We start from the raw sequence: 26,098 nt of genomic DNA on the forward strand, positions 1-26,098 counted from the left end.
TGACAGTCGCCGGGGCCCGGAGTCATCGCTGGGCCTGTGCCAGGGACCTAGTCTGGGATACGGAGGTGCTGTGGAGTTGCTGGGCTGTGGCGGTAGACATTGAGACAGCGACGATCACCCTTACCTGGTGTGAAGTCCGCCAGGTCTCATGGAGACACGTTGCTAACTTGTGTGAGAAGACTGCCTGGTGCACCTTGGAGCTGTGAATGGTGGAGGTACTCCTGTGCACCAACGTAGGGAGGTCTGCATCGCATACCACATGCCACCACTACACCGGGGTGCACAGAAGGAGAATACCAATGCTGGCCGCACCTCTCTGCATCACAGGCCGGAGGATGTTGCACTGGCCAGACGCTGTAGAGGGTTAGGTCCCTGAGCTACACTGAACTTGTGTGGTGGGAGCGCAACAACTTCACGCCTAAGGGGGCCCTATTGCATCACCTGCATCATGAGGTTCCCCAGCAGACTTGTCAGAGACTGCTGCACCCAGGCTTGTGAAATCCCACCTGGCTGAGGCTGCTGCTGGTTGAGTCACACATTTGGAGAGAATGCAGCAGATTGTGCCACAGTGTCAAAGTCCAGGTGAGGAGAAGTTGGGATGCATAGCGTAGGAGGCTTGGGGGTCAAGTCGGCGTCTCATCCGCTATGGTGGAAGAGCGTTGCCCCACTGCTTTCAATCAGTGCAAGAAGAGGAAACAGCATGATGATAACTTTCTGATGTACTCATGCTATGTTCCTTTGTGGGCGAGAAGGTGGGTGGGGCTGCTCTACTCATGGAGCAGGGCAGGGGTGGAGTGGTATGCCCACTCAAGTGCGCAGTGACTGTTTAGTCGGCCCTCTCGGGCCACCCAAAACAGTCATGCGCACATTCTTGTTCGCAATGCAGGCTGCATTACAGCCTGCATGGAGAACATGCCCACCCCTCCAGCCCCTGGCTGAATGCCTTGTCACGGCTCTCAGGAACAATCACAATGTTGCATTGCAGCATTGTGATTAGCTTAGGGAAGGGAGTCTGGCTGCTTGCTTCCTGTTCCGGGAAGCAGACTCAGGAGAGCAGGAGCGCAGAAGACACGGGACCTGGACTCGAGGTAAGGGTTTTTAAAAAAGATATTTGCAATCCCCGCTCCTCCAAGCACCCCCTCTGCAGTGTCCTTTCCTGTGTTTCCCACCTCCCAGCTGTCCAGTCCCCCCGCAGCACTACACAATGGCGGCCGCTGTGCGGACATGAGCAGCGGTCGTACAAGGCAATCCCATCTGCGTCCTTCTGCCCCTGGTCCGTGGCCAGCACCAAGGACCCTTCCTTTCAGTCACTCCACCACTACGACACCAGCACCCTCCTCACCATCAACCCTGGCAATTGAAGCCACAACATCGGTCTATTCCCCAACACAGTCACCCTTGCACCATTGAGCAAGGGGGCCTGTATTGGCGCATGGCAGCCATTGTGTGCCAACTTAGAAGAAAAAGACAGGGGGGCTTATTCATGAGCCCCTGCTGACAGTTTCACCCTACTGGTGCGTCATTTTCTTGACCTACTTACAGCGTGATTTTTGCATCACACTGTGCCATATTTGCGCATCTAGGCATATGCATGACCTTGTGAAGCCCTGAGCCACATTATACCTGCATCAGGTATGATGTATGCAGGGTGGGCATTCCCATACAACAAAGCCTCATAAGAGTGGTGCACTAAAATCCATCAGATTTCACTGCAACAATTGTAGGACGCCACTGCATCAGAACCTTAGGGTGAAGCTGTGCCACAGGGATTGGCTGGCCCCATGCATTGCTGGAGTTGCATCATGCTTGTGATACAACTGCGCAATGTGTGACATTAGCTTCGACAGATACGTCAGGATTCCAGACGTATGTCATTAATTGCGACATGGAGCGTCATACAGAGAATACAGCGCATCCATGGTATCTCAAGAAGGGCACAGTGAAAAGTGTTGGAACACTATTTTGTCTCAGCAATGCAACACTTTTCATTAATAAGGCCCAATATTGCACCCTATCTTATTGATGGTGCATATTCCTGCCCTGTAGTTTTGTCGCAGGGCAGTGCAGCAATATTCCTTGCAGCGCTGTACAGCACCAGAATCTTCTGAAATGAGGCCCCAAGTGTTTGCACCATTTTTAAGACCAGCTGTTTCTGGTCTTTTGAAAAACTGCCGCTAACTGGCATTGAACGCAGTTTTTTGGGTTTTGCACCACAAAAGGAATTCCTTGTAAATATCACAAAGTGGGGTTAGCAGCAGTTTTTGCACAGGAACGCCTACCTTGCATCTCATTTTCGTTTAGTCCCACAATCTGAAGTGGCAATCTTAAAAATTCACATTTTTGCCGGAGAATGTATTTGTATGTATTTAATGCTTGTTAAGCGCGACTGTCACCCAAAGGGTATCCTGGCGCTGAGATCAATTCAACCATCCGATGTATGCTTAAACTACTCTTGGAAATAAATGTGTTTTGAGATCCCTTTTAAAAGAGACCAGATCTTGTCTACTCCTCAGCGGCAGAGGTAGAGTGTTCCATATTGTGGCGGCTGCAAAGCTGAAGGCGCGGCCACCCATTCTCACTCTGTTTATCCTAGGTATTTTCACTAGAAACGCCGAGGCGGATCTCAAAGGTCTGGCAGCTTGGTACCAAGAGAAAAGGTTTTGCAGTGGTATTGGTCCTTGTCCATGCAGAGCTCCAAAAACCAGGCATAAAGCCTTAAAGGTAATCCTCTGCTGGACCGGTAGCCAATGAAGATCAGCCAGAGCTGCAGAAGAGGAGGCCGAGCACGGGAGAGATAGAGCTAGTTTAGCCGCCATGTTTTGGATCCTCTGCAACTTGAGAATCAGGGTCTTTGGGGCTCCCAGAAGTAGTGCGTTGCAATAGTCTAACCTACTGAGAATAGAACTACGCACTACCTCTGCTCTAGCTTCCCGAGGAAGGAGTGGTAATATCTTACGTAGAGCACGGAGCAGACCCATACAAGTCACTACAGTCCTGTTCACCGAAGCATCAAGTTGTAAATTTGGTTCGAACACAACTCCCAGATTGCGAGCCGATTCTGCGGCCTCCACCGAGCCCGGTATGGAAGTTGGCCAGAAATCTTCCGGCAGTGCACGAGGGAGTCGATCTAGGGAGCAATGCAGTACCTCCGTTTTCAACCCATTGAATTGGAGTGAGTTGGCTTGCAACCACTCTGCTGTGGCCGGCATACAATGGTGAAAAGTGTCCCTTGAAACCACCTCGGTGCCCTCAAATGAAAAAATCAATTGAGTGTCATCGGCATAGTTGATGACTTGTATGCCGAATGACTTTATTAGATGTATCAGGGGTTGGAGATATAAATTAAAAAGGATCGGACTAATCGCGGATCCGTGCAACTAACTCCAGTTAGCAACAACTTGTAAATACGGCGATAAAAAAGAAGCTGCTGTGACTTCAAAAAATTGATGCTACGGCAGCGTTAAGTCCTTGTACATATGCCCCTTTGTTTCTTCTGGCAGACCTTAGCAAAAAGCCCTAACTTCTTGCAGTTTTCAGGTGAGAACTTTTCTCCATGCAGGGGATTCCCACAACAAAAGCGCATATTAGATAAGGGTGATTACATTTTCAAACCAGAAGGTCTGTTACCACTATTTTTTGGGTGAATGTCTGAAATTTTCCAAGATAATTTGCCAGATTTAACCACATTTACTGAATCTAAAGGCTTCTCCTGAAGTACTTTTTACTGTTTTGATGGCATCGTCCAGGGATAGGTTTCCCATGGATAATAGTTTTTTACGAATCTGTTTATCTATACACTGCCAATCAAAATGGTCTCTAATCAACTGATTAGTGAAATTTACGAATTGTCAAGTAAGTCTATAAAGTGCTGTGATGGAGGTAGCCACATCTACTTTAGTCTTCTGTTTGAAAAAATGTATGCCTGAGAACTATTAAACAGGGTGGTTTATCAAATCTCATGAGAATATTTTTGACCGCCACTTGATACTCATCAAGCACGTCACCTTCATCCAACACCAATTCAGGTAAATACATAAATATGGATATCCCCTCAAATCCAGAAGAGTGTAAAATCTGACTTTTTTCTTCCTTTCTGCTCTGAACCTGGAGGCACCAATTGATCCTAAATATGCGTCAAATGCATCCAACCAAAATGGCTATCTGGCCTGTGGATCACCAGGAGAGTCTTGAAATGATGGAGGCCTAGCAACTGACCGCATAGTGAATACAAGAAACTAGGGGCCAGATGTAGGTAAATCCATTTTACCGATTTTTAAATACCGAATTTTACCGATTTTTACAGATTCGGTATTTAAAAATCGGAAAATGATATGTAGGTAAAAAATCGGAAAAATATACCGAATCGGTAAAAATCGGTAACGGGTGATCTGTATTTACCGATCGGTATTACCGATCGGTATTTGCCGATCGGTATTACAGATCGGTATTTCCAATGCATTCCTATGGGCCAAAAGTCCCATAGGAATGCATTGGAAATACCGATCTGTAATACCGATCGGCAAATACCGATCGGTAATACCGATCGGTAAATACAGATCGGTAATACAAACAAACGTGCAGCAAACAAAAGTGAAACTGAACACAACAGCCAATCAGGTGCAACCACCCTCCCCCTTCCTCCCAGGAAGTGCCTGCCCAGCCAGGTGCAACTCATTAGAAAGTTCTGGAGACAGGCAGAGCAGAGCACACAGAGAGAGGAGCAGGGAGAGAGTTGTTTGTGTTGAAAACCCAGGAATAATGTCAAGCAGCAGTGAGAGAAAGAGAAAAATTAAGTTCAGCAACACTGAGCTTGAACTCCTAGTCGAGGAGGTGGTCAAGGTGCACACCCAACTATTTGGGAAGCTCTCCCTCACCATGGCTGAGTCAGCTAAGCGAAAGCTGTGGCTGCACATAGTGGAAAGGGTAAATGCAGTGGGAGTCACCAGCAGGAGCATGGAGGATTTAAAGAAAAGATTCTATGACCTCAGGAGCCAAACCAAGAGGAAGCTTGCAGAGCTGCATAAACAGGCTGGTGTCACTGGAGGAGGCAGGAATCCAGCACCCCCCCTGACTGAGCTGGAGGAGTTGGTGGCGTCTACCATCGAGCCAGACAGTGTGGTGGGACTGGGAGCAGTGGACAGCTCAGCCCGAGCCAAATCAAAAGGTAAGATGCATGCGCAGCACAACACCCCATACCAAGCAGCATCCCTTAAACCTCTGAGCACAGGCCAAGCCCAGTCCAGTACTGCTAGCACTATACAGGAGCAATGCATAATGGGAAATGTAGTCTGCCAATATTAGACCATGTATAACTGAACAGACATCAGCAAGGCAGTGAAAGTATTGCAGAATCATGAAAGTTAAATGTGTAAAGATTTATTTATAGTCACTGTGACACAGTAACAATCAATGTACATACGCTTATTTACACCTAGGGGCACCATCAGCCAAGCAAGGCACATCGACACCAGGGACTGCAGCAGCGAGGGAGGAGAGTGAGGAGGCAGGGCCAAGCCATGAGCAACCATCGCAAGATGAGGAGGACACAAGTGGCATTGCACAGGAGGAGGAGACAGGCCTCACCCCCGACCTTCCACACTCCCCACACCTGTCACAATCACCTGCATTGGTATTCTCACCAGAGACTTCCCCAGTAATGCAACAGGCTGCACCTGCAACACCACCAGCCAGGAGGCGACTCGTGGCCACACTGCCCTTGATGGAGGCAGCATTAGATCAGGCTGAGCAAACTCCACCTATGCCTCATGCTGCACTGCAGGCAAACACTGATGAAGACACCATGCCAAGACGTCGCCGCATGCACAGCACTGCAGGAGGCACTGGAGAAGGCACTGTCTTCCGGGGGCTGGAGGGAAGCATGGTGCGCATCCAGCGCATGCAGGGCAGATCCATCCAGGCCTGCCACCGGCAATTCCGTGCTCTCAATCAAACTGTAGGAGAGATGGGGAAGGGCATTACTGATATAGCCAATTGCAGCAGGGACATGGTAAAATCAAATGACAACCTAGTTGCTGGTATTACGTCTGCTATCACGCAGCTGTGCGATAAGATGGACCACATAGAGAATACAAGGCGCAGGGACACCCGCGCTACCAACAGGGCGCTGAATCGCCTTGCCACTGCCACTGCACAGCTATGCAGGAGAGGAAACAATATGCAGGAAAGCCTAACACAAAATACAGCAGAGGTCACAAGGGGCATAGCCAAAATAACCAGTGCCCTAGAGGCAATGATGATCAGTAATGCTGCTCACAATCCTGCCCTGGATGTGGCTGAAGGGGAGGACAGTAGTAGCCGCAGCAGCTTGGGTAGTGCTGTGGTGCCTGCTCGTAGGGGCCGGAGGCGCACAGCTGAGCCTTCAAGCCTGGAGGAAGGCAGTGGGGATACTCCCAGTGTGTCTGGGAAGCGGCAGAGAAAGTGACTTTAAAAGTTTGGGTGAAGTAACCCTGGACATGTTGTCCCCACCTTTGTACATGTTAATTTGTTGCACCTAAGTGCTGTAAGTTCGTGCCAACAGATAAATACTTTACTTCCATTCACAACCTGTCTGTGTGTCATTACTTACTCAGAAATAGTTGGCTGTTATTTCCTCACGCCTGTATCTCCCATCACTTGGTGTTGTGACTCCAGCAGGTTGTATGTCAGGCACGGCATTGTCGTCATCATAGTCCTCGTACTCCTCCAACTCCACCTCTGTACCCTTTTTGACAGCCAAGTTGTGCAACATGGCACAGGCAGCTATGATTTTGCAGCATGTTATGGGGGTATACTGCCTTGCGCCTCCACTCTTGTGAAGGCATCTAAATCGGCTCTTCCAGATGCCAAATGTCCGTTCAACCACATTCCTTGTACTTTTATGTGCCCGGTTATACCTCCTTTGGCTGGGTGTGGAGGGGTTGAGGTAGGGAGTGAGAATAAAAGAACGTAGGGCATATGCACTGTCTCCTAAAAGGGAAATGGGAGTACATTAGTCACATGTATACTTGTAAGTCTCACTGCAATATGTGTGAATGCTGTCGCAGACTCTGTCTTACCTAGGAGGTATCCTTCGCCAAATTCCCCTGCTGACAGCCGTTCATAGATGCCGCTGTTCTGAAATATATAGGAGTCATGTGTACTTCCAGGGAATTTAGCTACAAGGTCTGTGATAACGTACTTTGCATTGCAAATCACCTGGACGTTGATGGTGTGGCTTGACTTCCTATTGCGGTAAATGTATTCGGTGGCAGCAGGGGGACAAATGGGGATGTGTGTCCCATCAATGCATCCGATGATATGGGGAAATCTTGCCATCTGGTAAAAGTCTGATTTTGTTTGTACCAGTTCAGCATGGGTGGATGGAAATGAAATATAATGCTCCATCCTGTGCAACATGGCGTCAAGGAATCTGTGGAAGAACCTTGAGAGGCTGCTCTGGGTCACCCCTCCCGCCACAGCAACCACGCTCTGGTAGCTCCCTGACGCCAGCAGGTGGAGGCTGCACAGCACCTGCACATGTGCTGGTATTGCATGTGCCCTTGGGGTGGGGTGCTCCAACAGTGGTTTAAGGTCCCTGATGAGCTCCATGATGGTTACTGGAGCCAACCTGTACCTTTGTACTATCTCCTCCTCTGTCAGCATCAACAGGGTGACCCTCTGCCTGTAGACCTGCTCCTGTCTCAGCCATTCCCTCTCTCCTTCCTCCCGTAGCCGTAGACGTCTTGCTATTACATAGAATGCCGCCATTGTGCAAACTGAATTGCATTTTGGGTCCTTTTTTATAGGCTGCACCTGGTTACCACCTGATTTGAATCATGGTAAATTCCGACTCTCAAATACCGATTTTGAGGCAAAATCGGTATTTCTGGGCCTCCCTACATCTCGATTTTCAATTTTACCTACTTTTATTTACCGATCTGTAACATTTCCGATCGGTAACAATACCGATCTGTGACATTACCGATCGGTAACATTTCCGATCGGTAACTTTACCGATCGGTGACATTACCGATAGGTAAAATTACCGATAGGTAACATTACCGATCGGTGACATTACCGATAGGTAACATTACCGATAGGTAACATTACCGATAGGTAACATTACCGATAGGTAACATTACCGATAGGTAACATTCAATTATCGGTATTTTACTGCTCGGTAATCATAACGATCGGTATAATTACCGATTCAGCCTATTTTTGGTCACCTACATATCGAACGCTCACTACCGATCGGAAACGGACGGAAATCGGTATTTTCGGCCGATTCCGATCGGTAATAGCCTACCTACATCTGGCCCTAGATGTTGATAAGCTGCACACTACAATGAAGACAGACAAATAGTATACTACTAAATAGTATTCTTGTCAGTGTAGGTGAAAATCATAGTATAAATAGAACAAATAAATAATTAAATATGAATACGCTTGACACTGTAGAGAAACATCAGATCAATTAACAGTGTAAATGTTCAAAATATATTACAGCACGCTTTAATGCTAATGGACAAGCAGCTGACATGCATAAGTGTGCCTGTCACTGTGGTATTGTTATTAACGTACAAGCAAAATAACACTTCCTACCTGAAGTGGATGAAAATTAGTGTGCTTGTCACTGTTTACAGTATACACAGTACCTTAAAGGAAATTTGTAATGCAAAAACAAGGAGTATATGCAATTAAGTGTGCTTGTCACTGTGTTTTGCTATCGTTGACTTACTACATTCAGTAGACTTGGTTGACCAGTACTATTTGAAGACAATAACCTTCGAACTCAACCAATATGGTGGCAGAAATGACCTCAAATCACAGCAGGCATGGAGACAGGAATGCACTGAAATGCAAAGATATTACAGGCACGATGTACCAAGGTTGAATGAGAGGGGTTAAGCGTTCTGAAGTAATACTCACAAATCTATTCACTGAATGATAAGAAATACTTTCAATATGGCATGCATGACCTATTGCAGTTAGCAGTTTCCTTCTTTATGTTCTCATGATAAGTGCAGCCATAGAAAATATATCCAAGATTGCGGGTGCAACAGAGTGGTTAGCGATTTATTCAGGCACAGCCAGCACAGGTAGCAGTGGTGGGGCAGCGGGTCGGGGGCAAAGTAGACAGACGCCGGTGTACGGAAAGTAATATAAAAAAAATAATAAAGCCACTTACCCTGCGCTCGCCGCATTGCCAACTTAGTGGTCAACGCAATGTAAGTGGTTTTATTTATTTTACTTTTTCTATACCGTCATCTGTCAACTTCCCCCGCCCATCTCCACCATTGTTACCTGTGTTGGCTGCGCCTGGCTTAATACCATTTATGCGCAGCACATGTGCAGTCAAAATACACAGCCTGGGCTATACAGGGGTCTGCAAGTCAATATTGGAATTCAATCTGGATTCTGCCAGAAGTCCCCTTGAAGCACCCAGCTAACGCCAGCAAAAGTACAGTACTCAGGGAGGTGCCAGGCCCTGGAAATAATTATGAGAACAGGTTCTGGTGTTAATCTGGGCTGCTATGGGAATTCACAAGGGCATATTATCAAGCCCATTATCGCCGTGTTAGCAGCAGTTTCCTGCCGCTAAAGCGGCAATAATTTTATCACAGTACCTGATAATATGCCCCATGGCTTGATAGGCAGGAGCGGTGGTGGTTGTCTGAAAGGGATGTCCTTCGCGTTTTTTTGCTTGTACCGCAGTATATGTGCAGTTGTACTTGTCACCTGTAACTAGGCCTCTCATCTTTGCAGTCATTTCTGTAGCTCCTTCATGGGATCTGACATTTTCCATTATTTCCACATATATGTTGACATGAAGTGATGTTATATAGCAAACCACATTTGTTGCTTGCATGCATTGATTTCCTTAGTTACCACACACCTATAATTTGGGTTTGCATCTTTCCACGGAAAAAGCTCATCCACCCACGCACGAGGATACCATTCTTCCATTCCGGAGTGCATTACCATGTATTTCCCTGTTGTCCCTAATGAAGGTTCCTTCATCACGTGGGCACTTACTTTGTTTTTGGATCAGCTGGCAGAAGCAGATTATGTGCCTCACCTCTGCTCCTCTGTAGGAGTATATTCAATTCGTAGTGCGGCACACCTAGGATTGCATGCTATTTTTATAAGTTGCTGGTTTAGAGCAAAGTCGGGCTTCTGGATACTCTTCTTGGCAATGTGTGCATGTCTCACCGACTGGGGATAGTGTTTCCTATCATGTGCTTGTTGCTCTAGGATCTTCTCCCTGCCTCAGCTTGTGTGGTGGGTCTGTTAGGTGAGGGCTGCTGTATTACACTGTCTTTGGAGCTGGATTTGTGCGGGGGGTATATTCTGTGGTGCTGTGATGAGCTCTGGTGGGTAATGAAATACCAGTTTTGACATAAATGACCATCCCAATCTTGAATGCTTTTGTGGCCTGGGAATTGGGAACTGCCTTATGTTGGATCACCTATTTTTTTATGTAGTTGATCTTAGTAAATTCAGTTGGAAAGCTATCTGTCACCTTCTATACCTCTACACTTGATAGTGGACAAGGGGCCATTATTTCCTCTTTGCTTTTCAATCTAAGACTGGATTATAGGAATTTCGTGTGTTGGGGTTTTGAGTCTTGCCTGTCTCTGAAAACTTCAAAATGCTGTATTTAGGCTACTCTTTAATCCGAAAAAAGTCCACCATATCACTTCTTTTTGTGATCAATGTCACTGCCTGCCAGTGAACAAGTGCATTACATTTTAGGTCACCTGCGTCATGCACAAACCATTCAATAGCCACATGACCTCTTTCAATTTTTAATTTAGGCAATACTCCCTTTCTTTCCCGCTCATTGAGATCCTCAGCAAAGCTCACCCTTTCCATTCCAAATTTCAATTTGTCCAAATAGTAAAGTAGATTCCTCAGTTTGTAGTGCCACCTCTCTAGAATTTACTTCCTTTTTACATCTGCTGTGAACCAAATCACTACAAATGTCATTATGATCTAAAAAGTGATTTTTTTTCACCTCTCGTGCAGAGTACAATATAAACTGCTTGGTTACATCAGTCTAAGCAGTTAACACACGCATGTCAAGGGACTCTGTAAATGAGTGTATGTGTGGTTGTAAATAAACATAACAAAATAAATAAAATACAAAATATAGTGCATTGTTGCGTACATGCCAACGTTTTAGGACATACAATTGGGAGATGAAAACAAATAATTGAGAGAATGTATTTTCCCACTGCCTTATATTGAAACAGAGGCAATCTGCCTGATTCAGGTCTATCAGTATGTATTGTGATAGACAGTCAGGATTTACTTTTCGCCAGTTTAATGAAAGAGCACAAACAAAAACATAGTTTTAAACTCTGTTTTTGTTTGCTCTATGTAAAACTGACAAAAATATAGTGTCAAGGCCTATCACATGCTCTAATCCCCCCCTCCAAGAATGTCATTAGAAATTCTTGGGCGGGGGGGGGGTGGAGGGGGGACTAGAGCATGCGTGTTTTTGGTACTTTCATAAAAATCGGAGTCTGACCTCCTAGCTTCAGAGCCACTGCACCTATTGTAGTATTGTATTGTATGACGTATTTGTATAGCGCTATACTGTCACCCTTAGGGTATCCTGGCGCTTGACTTGATCTGCCATACTCAACTTTATACTGCCTTATGCCATTACACCGACCTGGGAAAGAGATTAGTTTTTAAACTTTTTTTAAAAGAAGGGAGATCATCAATGCTTCTCAAGGACAGGGGTAGACCATTCCATAACTTGGCAGCAGTGAACCTAAAGGAGCGTCCGCCCATACGCGTCCTTAGGATTTTGGGAATTACCACCAGGCATGCCAAGGAGGAACGAAGAGATCTGGTGGGGACATACTAGGAGAACATCCTCTGTAAGGAGGAGGGTCCCTGGCCATGAAGGGCCCTGAAAACGATACATAATGCCTTAAACTCAATCCGCCGGGAGATAGGCAGCCAGTGGAGGTCCAGGAGCGCTAAGGAAGATGAATCAAGACGCCGCCTGGAGAGAGCCAACTTAGCCGCCATATTCTGCACTCGCTGCAGCTTACCCACTAGGGCAGCCGGTGCACCCAGAAGTAGCGCTTTGCAGTAGTCAAGCCTGCTTAAGATGATACTACGCACTACCTCTGGTCGAGCATGAGCCGGAAGGAAAGATAAAATCTTCCGCAGTGTTCGGAGCAGCAGCATGCACGTTGCCACGGTTTTATTGACAAACGCGTCGAGCTGCAGATTGGATTCAAACAGCACCCCCAGGTTACGAGTGGAGACTGCTGCTGCCCCTGTACCCTGGACGGAAGGGGGCCAAAACTCCGGTGGCAGAGGACGAGGGATGCAGTCCGAGGAGCAGTGTAATACCTCGGTTTTTGAGCCGTTAAATTGCAATGAGTTAAGACTCTGACATACAGCGATGATAGGTCTCCTGAGACACCGCATCCCTACCCTCAAACGAGAAGATAAGTTGCGTGTCGTCCGCATAGTTGATGACCGCGATGCCAAAGGTCTTGATTAAACTGACCAGGGGGCGGAGGTATAGATTGAATAAAATAGGGCTGATGGCCGACCCTTGCGGTACGCCCTGCCCTACCCGCATGATGTCCGAACGGTAGGGCGGTAAGGCTACCACTTGGTGTCTGTTACTAAGGTAGGAGGCCAACCAGTCAAGGGCTCGGCCGGCTACCCCACTCTCCTCAAGTCTCCTGATCAGGATGGCGTGGTTGACCGTGTCGAACGCGGCCGACATGTCGAGCAGCACCAAAAAAGCTGCTCGACCAGAGTCGACACGCGAATGAAGGTCATCCAAAGCGGTCACCAGTGCAGACTCAGTGCCATGGGCTGGTCTGAAGCCAAACTGAGCCTCGTCCAGGCAGGTGTTAGTCTCAAAAAAACTGGACAGATGTTTTGTCGCCAGTTTTTCCAAGATCTTGATTGGTAGAGGAAGCAAGGGGATAGGCCTATAATTTGCTGGACAGGTCGGGTCCAGTGTGTCCTTTTTTAAAAGAGGCGAAACCACAGCCAACTTCCAACAGTCCGGGACTTGGGCCATACTGAAAGATTGGCAGCAGATGGCATGAAGAGGGGGAAAAAGCTCTTCCTGAAAAAGCTTCCAGTATTTGGATGGCAGTGGGTAGAGAGGGGAGCCCGACGAGATCCCATTCACCACCCTGCAAAAATCCTCAAGGGACGGGAGAGGAAAGCTAGTCAGTCGGGCCTTCCCAGCCTCCAACTCCGACTGGATGTCCGAGGTAGTCCCTCCTGCCAGATTGAACATAGCATGGGTGGACATCACAGGTGAAGACCCTAGATTACTCAGGATAAGATTGATCTTATCCTCAAAGGCCTTTGCCAGAGAGTTACAAAGCAGTTGGGAGGCTGGTATGTCCTTAGAGGCACATGCTGGGTGCGATAATTCCCTAACAATCCTAAACAGGGCCTGAGATTTATTTGCCGCTGTCAGTAGGGTTTCTTCCAGGAAAGTAGCTTTGGCGCGTTTAATCTGAGTTTTATAGTTCTGTAATACCTGCTTATAAAGAACTTTATCAGAATCAAGGTATTGTCTCCTCCAAGTGCGTTCTGCTCGTTTGCACTGGAGTTTCACCTGAAAGAGCTCTTTGGTGAACCAAGGCATAGCCAATCTAGCCCTATATCTAATTTTCCGCAACGGGATCAGTTTATCCAGAGATTTGGAGATGTTCTGACTAAAGATTACATAGCTATCCTCCACACTGTTACCCAGGGAAAAACCATCAGGTAACAGGGTTGGCAAGCTCGACTGTTTTAGGAGTCGTGACCATTGTCTACCCAGCTTTGAGGCAGCGTCTGTCCTACCACATTTCGACGAATTAGCTGGTACTGACAGGGAGAACAGAATAAGTGAATGATCCGTCCAGCATTGGGGGACGATATCCCGTATCGACACCCGATTGGCATCTGCTAGGATCAGATCCAAAACGTGACCCTTTAAGTGAGTTGCGGAGAAGATCAGCTGCTGCAGATGAATATTGCGGCATGACTGAGCCAGCTCTTTATATGCTGAGTCCGTCGATCCTCCTGGCCACAGATTGAAGTCTCCCAGAACCAACAACCTAGTGTGAGAGTTGACAAGCTCGTAAATCAGGTCTACCAACTCAGGTATGGCCGATAAGGCGTTGGCTGGGGGTCTGTAGCACAGCAAACCAGAGTAAATGGCACCTCCTTGTCCCTTTAGAGAGAAACCCATTGTTTCTCATCCTGATATTTCTCTTATCTCAAACTGCGAAAAGTCTAAGCCTTCTTTATAGATAAGGCCTTGGCCCCCCCCCTATTCTTCACTCAGGGTTTGTGTATAATTTTATAGCCCGAAGGGCAAGCCAGACCCAATTCTACCATACTATCTAGTGTAGTCCATGTCTCTGTCATGCAGAGCATATCTAAGTCATACGACTCTAACAGTGATACAATTTCAAAATTATGTTTACTAAGGGATCTAACATTAAGCAGCCCACAGGACAGACTCTCAGGACGGGGAACGATAGTATGGGGCTGACAACTCGGTATGGAGAGAGGATCCAAGCTTAAAAGTTCATCCCTAGAATACACAATGGGGGTTAGAGGCAGAGGAGCAGCATTCCCGGCACCCGGCGCAACATGTGCGCGAACGGGCGCAAACGGGCTTACCTCTGGCGCACCTCCGGCGCGCATACGTCGCGCCCGCTGCGCGCTTGAAGAGTGTCCATCCTATATACCGGAGAACGTGGAGGTCCCGTGAGGGCAAGCCACTGGCCCCTCCACCAAGATGGCGGCTAAAGTGTGTTGCCTCCTAAAGCCCCCACCCAATATTGCGGCAAAAATACGGCGTTGAGCAGCCCCAGCCCACCCACAAAGTCCCTCTGTCCCGCAAATGCGGGTGAAATAACAATTATGATGCGGGTAAGCCCTATCAAGGATGACCCAGTATTTCTAATCAGGTGGTGTGGCTACAAGCGTCTGCAGTCAAAGTACACGCAGCGCAGCGCAGTAGGGCGAAAATAGCCAGCAGTATCCAACGGAGTTACACTAAGGTAAGCTTATTTTAAAAACATACAAATACATTTCGAAATGAAAAGAATAAAAACAGCGCGGTCGCGCAAGTCAGCAAGTCTAACCTTTCACGCGGCCGATCCAACGTTATGGGATCAATGAATTTCCCCTCCTCTTTTTCTGAAGTATATTTTATATAAACAATCAATAAACATAAAGAGAAAACAATCTTAAACAGTTGACTGGAACAGGTTTATTACAGCAAGAATATTTGATGGACACTATGAGTCCATTTGGCCTGTACAGACAAATGTCCTAAACGAGGAACCAAAGATGTTAGGCTGCACGATTCCACCAAACAGTAAATAAAACACATACCAGCTCATGCCTTTGTTGCTTAATAAATGTTCAGGATAGTTTGTAATCACATTTCAAAGTTAATTTCAGTAGAATGTCACTATACAGTTCAAAGAAAAACGAAAAGTGGTGATGGACGGAGCGTTGACAATACAAACACTCACCCCCAGTCAACTGATCTGGGTTTAATCCATCACGTTCTTTAGCTCACTCCGCCACCCCAGTTCAGACATGGCCATATGCAAATCAGTCTGACCCCGGTCCAGGGAAGACATGGCTTGGCAGTTCGGGCGGGACTGTTCCCATGAGGCACAGGGTCAGACTGATTTGCATATGGCCATGTCTGAACTGGGGTGGCGGAGTGAGCTAAAGAACGGTGATGGATTAAACCCAGATCAGTTGACTGGGTGTGAGTGTTTGTATTGTCAACGCTCCGTCCATCATCCCCTTTGTTTTTCTTTGTTCGCCCTAAGTTGGCAGGGTATGCTCAGACGTGAGTCCCTTGCTCACTTTGCCACTGGATTCAAGCAAGCCCGGCGGAAGGCGGCTGTAATGCTAGAAACCGGTCCTGGGAAGCTTGATTCCGGTCCAGGGAAGACATGGCTTGGCAGTTCGGGCTAGACTGTTCCCATGAGGCACAGGGTCAGACTGATTTGCATATGGCCATGTCTGAACTGGGGTGGCGGAGTGAGCTAAAGAACGGTGATGGATTAAACCCAGATCTGTTGACTGGGGGTGAGTGTTTGTATTGTCAACGCTCCTTCCATCATTCCCTTTGGTTTTACTATACAGTTCAGCCAGGATTTCACCAGCTCTGTATCTATTGATATTTCCTGTATTGGGAACTACATAACCAAACTCCACCCAAGAGTAACATATTTCAAAAGGGTATGTATTATGTGAATTTACAGCAGAGGTTACCCGCAAAACATCCGTGTTAGGAACGCCCTTAGCAATGAGACTTTGTGTGACTGGCACTCTGAAATGTACCCCATTCATAACAGGTAGAACCTTTTTCAAACAGATTAAAAACATGAGATACAAAACTGAGATCAAAACAGGGAATAGCCTTCTATAAGTCAGGCACCCAACAATCCTACTGCAGAAGAAAGGAAGCAGCTATCTAAGATGAAGGAGGTATCCAGTATTACAACAGACATTCCCACTAGCTGTGATAATTGTTTTCTTCAGTGTGTCATCCAGAACTACTCAAAGATCTCCTCTGGTCTCTGGTACGGAGTTATGCTCTATCTTTCACATTTTGTTTGTATCTTTTCTAAAATATCTAACCATTGTTGAATTTTCAAAATAAACATTTAGCAGAAAAGGCCCTGGCAACCTCCCACATCTCTTCTCACTTCCCTTTACCTTGTTGGTCTTCATGGGAAAGCTTCTAATCCCTAAATGGTCTTTTTCTCATTCCTGCAAGAGCAGGTGCTGCTAGTTAGTGGGTGGGAAGTAGTGACGTGATGTATATCCTCATTCAGGGTATCTGCATACTTTGGTGAGAGGCAAAGGGAAAATGTGCAGGCACTACATTGGATGATTGGCCTTTATTTCAAAGTTACATATGAGTAAGTGTGGGGTCATGTTTATTTCCTGTGATGTAAACATCCTCTCAGTATTTTTAATTCTGCTTCCAGTCTGGACAGCTTTTAGAGGATAAGTCAGCCTTAGCGTTTTCTGTAATTGCCTGTTCATGCTGACTCAGTCACTCTTTCATCCACTCATCCATCCACAGAGCCACACACATACTTGCACTGCAACTGTTTGTGTACCGGTTCAGGGAGGACCTTGCTTTGCGGCTTAGGCAAGACTGTTCCTATTGGAGTAGGGTTGAGACAGATTTGCACATGGCAGGGTCCAAACTGAGGTGAGATGATGGGCAAACAATGACGGACTGGACTGCGGCCCGAGCAATTGCCAATGGTTCAGATTAATTCAAGCATTCCATTGATTACCTTGTTTTTGCTAGAGTTGTCTCTCTGAGTCATTAAAAATTTACTAAGCTATAGTTAAGCCATATTGATTTTGACAGTCCTTGTTTCTAAAATCCTCCTTTGTAGGGATCTCTAGATACTCCATTTTGTTGGTTTAGAAAGGAACAAAATTGGATGTTTAGCTTATCCACAGACAGGAACGGTCAAAATGATGATATTCCGCGGGTGGATTTGAATAAATATTCTTGCCATCACTGGTTGGTAGCTCATTCATTGGGTTTTAATATACTATTAAGAGAGCCATCATGCTGCATTATCATTGAGCAATGCAGAGTCACTAACAATGATCCTGTTCCATGGCAACAACAACCACTTATGGACATGCTTATGACAAAACGCACGCATGCCCTCTCACATCAGGTGGGTTCCACTATCTGCCCAATTAATTTAGGTATTCAAACTCCTATCCATTGTAGAAAGAGCTTCTCTCCAAGATGTTAGCACATTTTTCAATGTTCAAATATTGCATCACTAACATGTCTGTGCTAACAATCCAGGCACATAGACAAGTTTTCCACAACAGATGGCCAGGCTTTCCTGACCATTCAGCTCTTAAGCCCCTTATCTATGGGTCCCTAAAAGGCCACTTCCACATGTCCTAACATGGCGGACTAAGTTACCGTTCTAGTCATTACGTCAGAAATAAAGATGCATAGCTTTCCCCCGGGGTCTGCGTCTCTGTGAGGAAGCAGAGCCGAGGAAGGTCCAAAAGAGGACACTGCTTCATGTCCAAGTAAGTAACAACTGAGCACTAAGGAACTCACGACTAGAAACTTTGTAACAGTATTCCAGTTTTGAAAGCATGCTCCGTTTGTCCCCCTTAGGACGCGATAAAGAGCTTAACTCTGCTACACCTTCCTGAGGTCCTTCCTTGCCCAAATGCAGGTGAATATAGTACTTTACAATGCGATAGATTACATTTAGTTATTTTACAACGCGGTCGTTACAATGACATGGTTGTTAGAATGCGATGCATTACGTTGCAAGTCATTACTATGACTTGCAGTAGGGGGCGCGCTGGACAGTTTCTGCAGCAGTAGGGAAGGTGTTGAATTAATTTCCACTACCTCAGCGCCCCCTACAGCAAGACGTTGTAATGATTTGCGATGTAAATGCATTGTGTACTAACAACGCCGTCGTTGCAATGACCACGTTGTAATAGTACTGTGATGTAATGACAGTGCTGTAAATGCTGTGTCCCAATGAGGGTCAGTTGTGTTATATATATATTGTCTCTAAAAGCAAGAACGAAATTACAACAAAAAAACTTTTCCTCATAAATCCTGTGTTTCATGACACATTTTCCACGATCAATGATGAATGTGCAAGTTGTTTGATATCCTTGTAATTCACATTGGGCATGCAGAAAATTCTATAGCATGCTAATTATGCACCACAGATAATGTTGCAACCTTTTAACCATTATACATGTTGTATGTAATGTTTGTTACTTTGTGTTCCAGGTTATTGTCAGACCAGGTCCAGGTACAATTGTGCTTTGCGACCTGATTTGTGACTGATTACTACACCACTTATATTACCTAATGAATCTAGACACTGGGTAGTGTAGGTGTATTATATTAGGTCCTGAAGAATTGCCACTTGATCCTCTGTGGATGGACGAAGGCAAGAAACATGTTGACAACATTATACATCCAATTGGCGCGCCTTGCTCAGTCAACACCATTGTATCTTAATTGAGTATCACAATTTTAATTAGGGTTGTGAGCTTTTTCATTAAAATGTTCTTATACCTAGCATCACTGCACCCATTTTAATCCACCTCCAATCACCACACAACATAAAACAACCAACACACTCACACTTCACCTTATTGCATTCAAAAGATCTCCAGCAGAGAGCCCCTATTGGACATTGCAGTGTCGGCCTGACAAGGAGCATTCCTAAATATTGAAGAATGCCACCTTTTGGGGTGTGTGAGTGTACTTGCTCCTATTGGAGCTTTTTTCTTTAACATGAGAAGTTTTTTTCCTCCCTTCATTCCCCCCTTTTGAAAGGAACTGCTCAACCTTGATTTTGACCATTTTGTTCATAGCCATCCAAAATATAATTATTGGCTATAAGGATGCCAACTATGGTCATCTGATTGTGCTTGACTGGAACCTAGGCATGATTTGAGGCCAGCTACAATGGAGAGTCGAATGGATAAAGAAACCAAGATGGTAGGAAAGGTTTACCTTCTGACTTTGAAGTCAAAATTCCTAGTGGGCAAGGCAGCAGACAATGGCTCCATCAGACCAGATAGCCGTAGGATGAGGTCCAGTTGAAGCCATTGACTTTTGGTAAGGAAGCTCCAAACATAAGCAACCTGAATCTTTTGTCCCCGCGTAAATGCATCTTTGTCAGATTGACTTGGCAGATGTTTCTTGGTTCTCTGGTGGTTTTGGGGTCCAATAGTTTCTAAGCCCCGGGTTTATCAGGATGTTAAGGGGAGTACACTTTGACAAAGCATAGGATCTGAGGGCCTCCGGAATAGCACTTACAGAAGCCACCATCAGGGCCCTGTCACAAATTCAGTTATACCATTTTTGTAGAGATGCCACAACCTCAGCAGTACTTTCCAACCTGTACTACCAGAACCCACTTCTCAAAAGTGATTCACTGTTGGAATGGTGGATCCCCAGGGATAAAAGAAATTTGGAAAGAGAAAAAAGACAGTTCTAAGTCTCATTGGACTGCTGAAATTCTAGTCTTTCTTCAGTAGAAATGTAAAACAAAAGAATAATATTTTACTAAGCATATCATATGAGTATAACTTTAGAAAATGTTTCACTTCTTATTTACATTCTCTCAGCTCTCTTCTCTATTGTATTTATCAAATTTGTCAATTCTGCAAAATAAAGATTACCTTCTATTGTGTGAATAGAATTGAATACACTCAGGTTGTCAATAAGTGTGTTTACACTAACCCTGGGCGTAGTTCGCGTAGTAGCGCTATGCATAGCTATGCGAAGTGCACTTCGCACTACGAGAGCTATGCGCACTGCGTAGTGCACTGTGCAAAATGCTGTTTGCACTGATTGCACAGTGCCCGATGCTTGTCCGCACTGTGCAATCAGTGCAAACCGCATCTTGCACAGTGCAAGCCGTTGTTTTCTGCCGCTCGAGTAGATTTCTACTCGAGCGGCTGCTTTCTCAACCTGGACTGGCAGTTTCTCATCACGAGCGTTCGCGAGCATACACGACCACTCACAATAGTTTGCGGAGAAACATTGTCGCATGGACACAGGCCTAGATTCCTTGACCAGTTATTCATGCCAGGGTAACTGACCAGGCGATGAAAAGACCCAAATCTAAAGCATGTTAACACGTATCTATCATACCCCCCCATGCAGCGCGATAGATATGGTTGAATCGTGCATGTTATTGTAATTATTAAGTGCTGGACCACCGTGGGTCTGTTCATTTTCAGGACTACCTGTTATCCTCCAAGACATTCATACAAACTTTTTTAAACTCCCTTCGGTTTATTAAATTCATCATTTCCGGTTGGGAGAAATACTCTGGGTGCCCTATATCTTGCATAAAGTTTTTCACATATCTTAACCACGTAATCTTGTTTGTGTGGTCTAGTCTCATTGCATCGGTTAAGATTTCCTTATTTAACACTGTGCTCGTAGAGGTCCAAATTCTGTGCCAAGGGTTGTGCCAATATGAATCTCAAAAAAGCATTGTCAGCTAGCTGAATTGATGTACAATCATGGGGTCCCATTTACCTGCCCCAAAGATAGCTATCCTCACGCATTTGGCATTATAAATCTTCAAGAGGATTTCTGGTGGGCTTTTTCCCAATTTTTTAGAAAACTTTATCAATGCCGCTATAGACTTCAAGAACAGGAGACTCCTGGTTTTAATTGCTTGTATCCAGGTCCCAGTATAATTAAATAAAACACCCAGGTTTGTAAATGATTTTATAGATGCTACCATACTGCCCCCAGCTTGGAAACTTCTGCATTTTTATTTGCCTATCCCGCAGGTCATAATAAAACTTTTTTTGTAATTATTTTTAGACGCAGGGAGTCCATAAAATTTGTATGAAAAGTAAGAGCCCGCTGTAGACCAATCTGAGTACGTGCCATAAGCACAGCATCATCAGCATAGAGGAGGGAGACTATCGGGTGCTTATGTACGTATGGCGGGTCCCTAGATTTAGACATCAACTCCTGTTCCAACGCATTGGTGTAAAGAGTGAACAGGAATGGTGCCAAAACGCACCCTTGCCTCACTCCCCTCTCCACATTGAATGACGCTGTGCATTCTCCATTTGACCCATATCGGACTTTGGCTGTAGCCCCAGAATATAATTGTCTCAGAAACTGGATTATAATAGTGTGGACATTAAGGTCGCATAAAATGTCTCACAGTTTGCTATGTATGACACAGTCGAAAGCGGCTGTTAAATCGACGAATGCCAAATAAAGGTTCTCTGTTTTGGCCTGCGTGTACTTTCCAATTAAAATGCTAAGATTAAGAGCCTGTTCGTTGACACCTAACCCAGATCTAAAACCGTACTGTACATCACTTAAAATGTTGTTATCCTCTGCCCATGTTTATCTGTCTAAAACAATCCTTCCCGCTACCTTCATAAGAGAATCTAATAAAGATATTGGGTGGTAACATGCCGGATTGTCCAGATCTCCCTTCTTGAAGATCGGAACAATTATGGATTCAGACCATGTAGCTATAAACCCTTTTGCACAGCATGCTTGTAGGACCCGCATTAATATTGGGGACCATAACTGCGGGATGACTTAAAAAGGTCGATTGGCACCCCATCGGGGCCTGGGGCCTTACCACTCTTGCTGGCATTTACTGCCCTTGTTACCTCTTCAAGAGTGATATTAAAATTATTAGGTCGGCATTCTTGGAGGTCCTGGTGGTCCCTCTCAGGCTCTTTCCACAGTCTGATTCCCTCTCTGCACCATTTTGTATGGAAAAAACATTTGCAAAGAAGTCCACCCATGTTTTTTCTTCTATTGCTACTTCAATAGAGGGTGCATCTTGGATATCGATTGAAAAGAAGGGTGCATTCCTCGCCTGCAGAATACGGACCTATCTTTACTTCTCGAGGCATTTTTAAGATTCTCCCAGGCCTTCTCTTTCAAATTGTTTTTCCTAGTTTTTCTGGCTTCGTGATAAAGCTTCCTGCAACTCCTAATTTCCTACTTGTCTCGTACTTGCCTGTGTAGGGCTTCTTTAAGCTTATTATGTGTTCAAGGGTAGTTTTTATCAAACTATCCTTTTCTGGGCGCTCGGGTAACTTTATTCTCCACTGACAACAGATTTTTTACTGTATTGGTTATGTTAGTAAATTCTGTCAGGATGTTATCGTGCGATGGGCTATCATCTAGACAAGTTAAAATTGAATTACATGTCTTGCTAACAAGTTAACTCTGAAGGGGCCAAGCTGGACCGTCGTAATGTATTGCCATTATCTCTGTCTAATTTTACATGTGGTGCCTTCGCTACTTGTTTGCAGTCTTCCCTTACTGCATTCGTTGGAATGGTTACATTTACACTTGGTCGCAAATGGTCACTCTTACATTTTGGTGGATATAGTAACCAGTGACGTAGCTTGCGTAGCAGTTTGGCGTAAGTATGAAGTCTATAGTTGACTCGGCACCTCTACCTATAAAGGTATGTTCAAAGTCCACCTTCGGCGAACAGATACGATTTGCAAAACCAAAATCATGCTTATACAAAATCACATTAAACATCTCTCCACTATCTGAGTGGGAAAAGTGCATCATTGGGTCGGCCCCATCAGTTGTTAGTCCACATTTTCCTAGCCCAGCTATCGAGCATAAATGGACATTAAAGTCCCCACCACATATAGGAATTATATCAGACTTGCCTTTCGATGTTAAATTGCTAATTTCTTGGCTTAGTTTCTTCGTAATAGTGCCTAATTTCCCTTTTTCAACCTTATTATATAAATTGATTACAGCCAATAAAAGTTTCCCATCTATATGGATCAATACAGTCTGATAGTGAATTTCAGTATTAATTGTTTCAATTTTCTGGGTCCCAACCATATTTGAAACATAAACACAGATTCCACCCTTAGGTCTTCCACTCGATGAATGTGTTGCTGGTATATGAAATGTCCGGAAACTATTAATATGTACTTCGTTGATTGGCCAGGTTTCTTGGATACACAAGATGTTAAAGTTATTTATAAAATCATTTCAAGGTGTGCCTTTCACTTTATTTTTTAAACCTGCAACATTCCAGAACAAGACTCTAATTTTTTTTGTTTTGGACTGTGTTGTTACAGGAATGGGTATATGCAGCTCTATTGGTCCCGGCTCATTTTGCATGACTCGATTAGATACCCCAACATTATCCATTTCAGTGGGCACTCTGCTAATATTATCAGCCCCATTTGGGTCTTCCCCTTCGCACTTGCTATCACCCTTGTCAACTGGTTCAGTTCTAATTGACCTATTTAAGGCTGAATCACTTTTTGTCCCAACACAGTTTTTATTGTCAATCCCTTCTAATTTCTGATTTATAAATAGTCAATCATTAATGTCTAGGGTCGATAAGGGCCCAAAACAATTTGTTGTCTCTATGTTAAAAAGGGAAGTGTCTTTCAACAGTCTAGATGCAGGGGGTTTATTTTGTCCTAGTGGGTGTTTCTGTTGATTAAAAAAGGCTAATGGTAAGACGTATATATTTGTAAAACTAAGATTAGGATCCTGTATTCTCAGTAAAACTTCCCTTACCAGTGTGGGTGACCCCAATGAAAGAACAACACAGTCACCTTGATAGAGTTTTTTGCTGTTGCCCACCCAGCTTATCCTCCTCACCATTTTGAATTCTTTGAAAAGTGCACTGGTCAGGTCTGTTCTATTTCCAAGCCAATGTAAGGTTTTATTTCTTGAAGCTACCCAGTTTTCCTTATCAACTGGTGAGCAGGAAGGAATAATAGCTAAGATTACAGTGTAAGGATTAGCTGCGGGTGATACATTTAAAGTCTGCAGGCTACGTGTATCCTCTGGAAGTTGCTATTTGCCAGATTTGTTCTTCAGTTATTCCGGCCATCCCGTCTATCACCCGCCGAGTTATCCGTCCCTCCTATATTGTTTTTCCTATGTGCATCGATCTCTCTTGGGATGGGTTTTTTGGAGTTTATTGTTACACTTGGATAGATACCGGGCCACCCACCCTTTCCTCTTTCTATTCCTGTCCCTTTGTACCTGAGGTGATAGCTTTCATGTTTCCATTCTCAAAAAGTGTGGTGGTACTTAGTGGCTTCTTTGATTGTCTTTTCCCCTCTTCAACTTCTATGTTCTGAGATGCAAAAGCTTTCTCTAGTTTTGCTTCTATTTTATTTAGCCTACTACTTAGACTATTCACGGATTTGGTGACTAACTCAGTTAATTCTTTTAGCATCGTAGACATGTTTACAGTCTCTGTTAAAGGTACGTTGCCTCTGTTTTTTGCTCGCGTTATATTTGTGTTCCCCGTTTTAGTCTGGGTTTTGTTTTTTGGGCCCCGTATTTTTCCCTGTGATATTTTTGTGTGGGTCTTACTTGGACTAGGAATGGTTTGCCGCAGGCATGTACCATCTGGCTGAGAGTCCGGTATTTCTATACTTATCAATTTGCAGGATTTTTTCGAAGGGGGTGAGTGTACAGTATCAGGATCAATATTAGAAATGTCATCAGGAACAGTCTGGACACATACGTTTTTTGTTTGCTCAAGTAGTGTTTTACCCATAGTTCCAATAACTTCAGTCCCTGATGCAGGCATACTAGTTTTATCCATTATGATGGATTTGTGGGGTCCATATTTAACGTTTCTTCAACAGAAATTATCTGGCTTTCCATATTTCCAACTGCCCCTGTTAGATAGTTAAGTAAAGTCATATTAGCTTTCCTGTGCTTGCTCTGTGATTTTGCGACACAGCTTGATGTTAGCTTCCTTTTCCCCACATTCAATATTCAACTACTTAATGATATACTTATGTACTAAGGGATTTCTTTTTCGCTATCTAGTTAGCTAAATTCATCTATCTGAGTAAAGTGCAATGTGTTTTCAGGTATAATTTACTGGTCCCACAGGCAGAGTGTTGCTTATTATCCCTATTGTTTCTATTCAAAAATACAAATGTGCTAAAAAGAACAGTACCAAACAATGCTACTAGACACAAAAAAACACATATTAAAATGCTATAAGAAACCTTGCCCGTAAAAAACACAACGGATATACACAGTTTTTAGCAGAAAGATGTTTGGTAAAATAGTATCACTAAAGTGCATCACATAGTACAGTACCCTGGTTAGTGCAAAGCTGAACCTGCGAAGTCCCATGAGTCCCAGTTCAAAATAGAAAGTTTAATCTCACGCAGTCCGTTAATTCATAGTATGTGTTGATTTTGCTTCTGAAATTGAAAAGGAATTTTCTTCGGGCAGAAACAAATAATGGGGACTGTGGCGAAAGGGGCTCACAGAACCTATCAGTCAACTCCAACTCCTAGTAAAGGAAATGGACCAGGACCCAGGGCGAAAAAGGTGTGACCCCGTAATATTCCACTCTTTGACTAAAAAAGCCAATGTCCCATCAGGGCCTACTATGGTAGAACCCTGCTGGAAGGATCTGATTGGGCAATCAGACTTCCTAACGAGAGCAGACAAATCCAGACCGACTCCGTCAGGAGTTCCAGACATGGACAGCCAGGCCTTTAGGGAATGGTCAACACCTTCATAAAAGGCCAG

At 44.8% G+C, this 26,098-nt stretch overlaps 1 protein-coding gene across 1 annotated transcript; it reads left to right on the top strand.

Moving 5' to 3' along the window:
• Positions 1-4,591: 4,591 nt before the first annotated feature.
• Positions 4,592-18,874, top strand: LOC144752598 (nuclear apoptosis-inducing factor 1-like). Its single transcript, XM_078640480.1, has 3 exons — positions 4,592-5,164; positions 5,436-5,629; positions 18,818-18,874. The coding sequence occupies exons 1-3, from the start codon at positions 4,759-4,761 to the stop codon at positions 18,872-18,874; spliced, it is 657 nt and encodes a 218-aa protein (XP_078496606.1). The 5' UTR covers positions 4,592-4,758.
• Positions 18,875-26,098: the final 7,224 nt, after the last annotated feature.

This window comes from Lissotriton helveticus, chromosome 5_1 (assembly GCF_964261635.1).
Source record: "Lissotriton helveticus chromosome 5_1, aLisHel1.1, whole genome shotgun sequence".
In the NCBI taxonomy this organism is placed as follows: domain Eukaryota; kingdom Metazoa; phylum Chordata; class Amphibia; order Caudata; family Salamandridae; genus Lissotriton; species Lissotriton helveticus.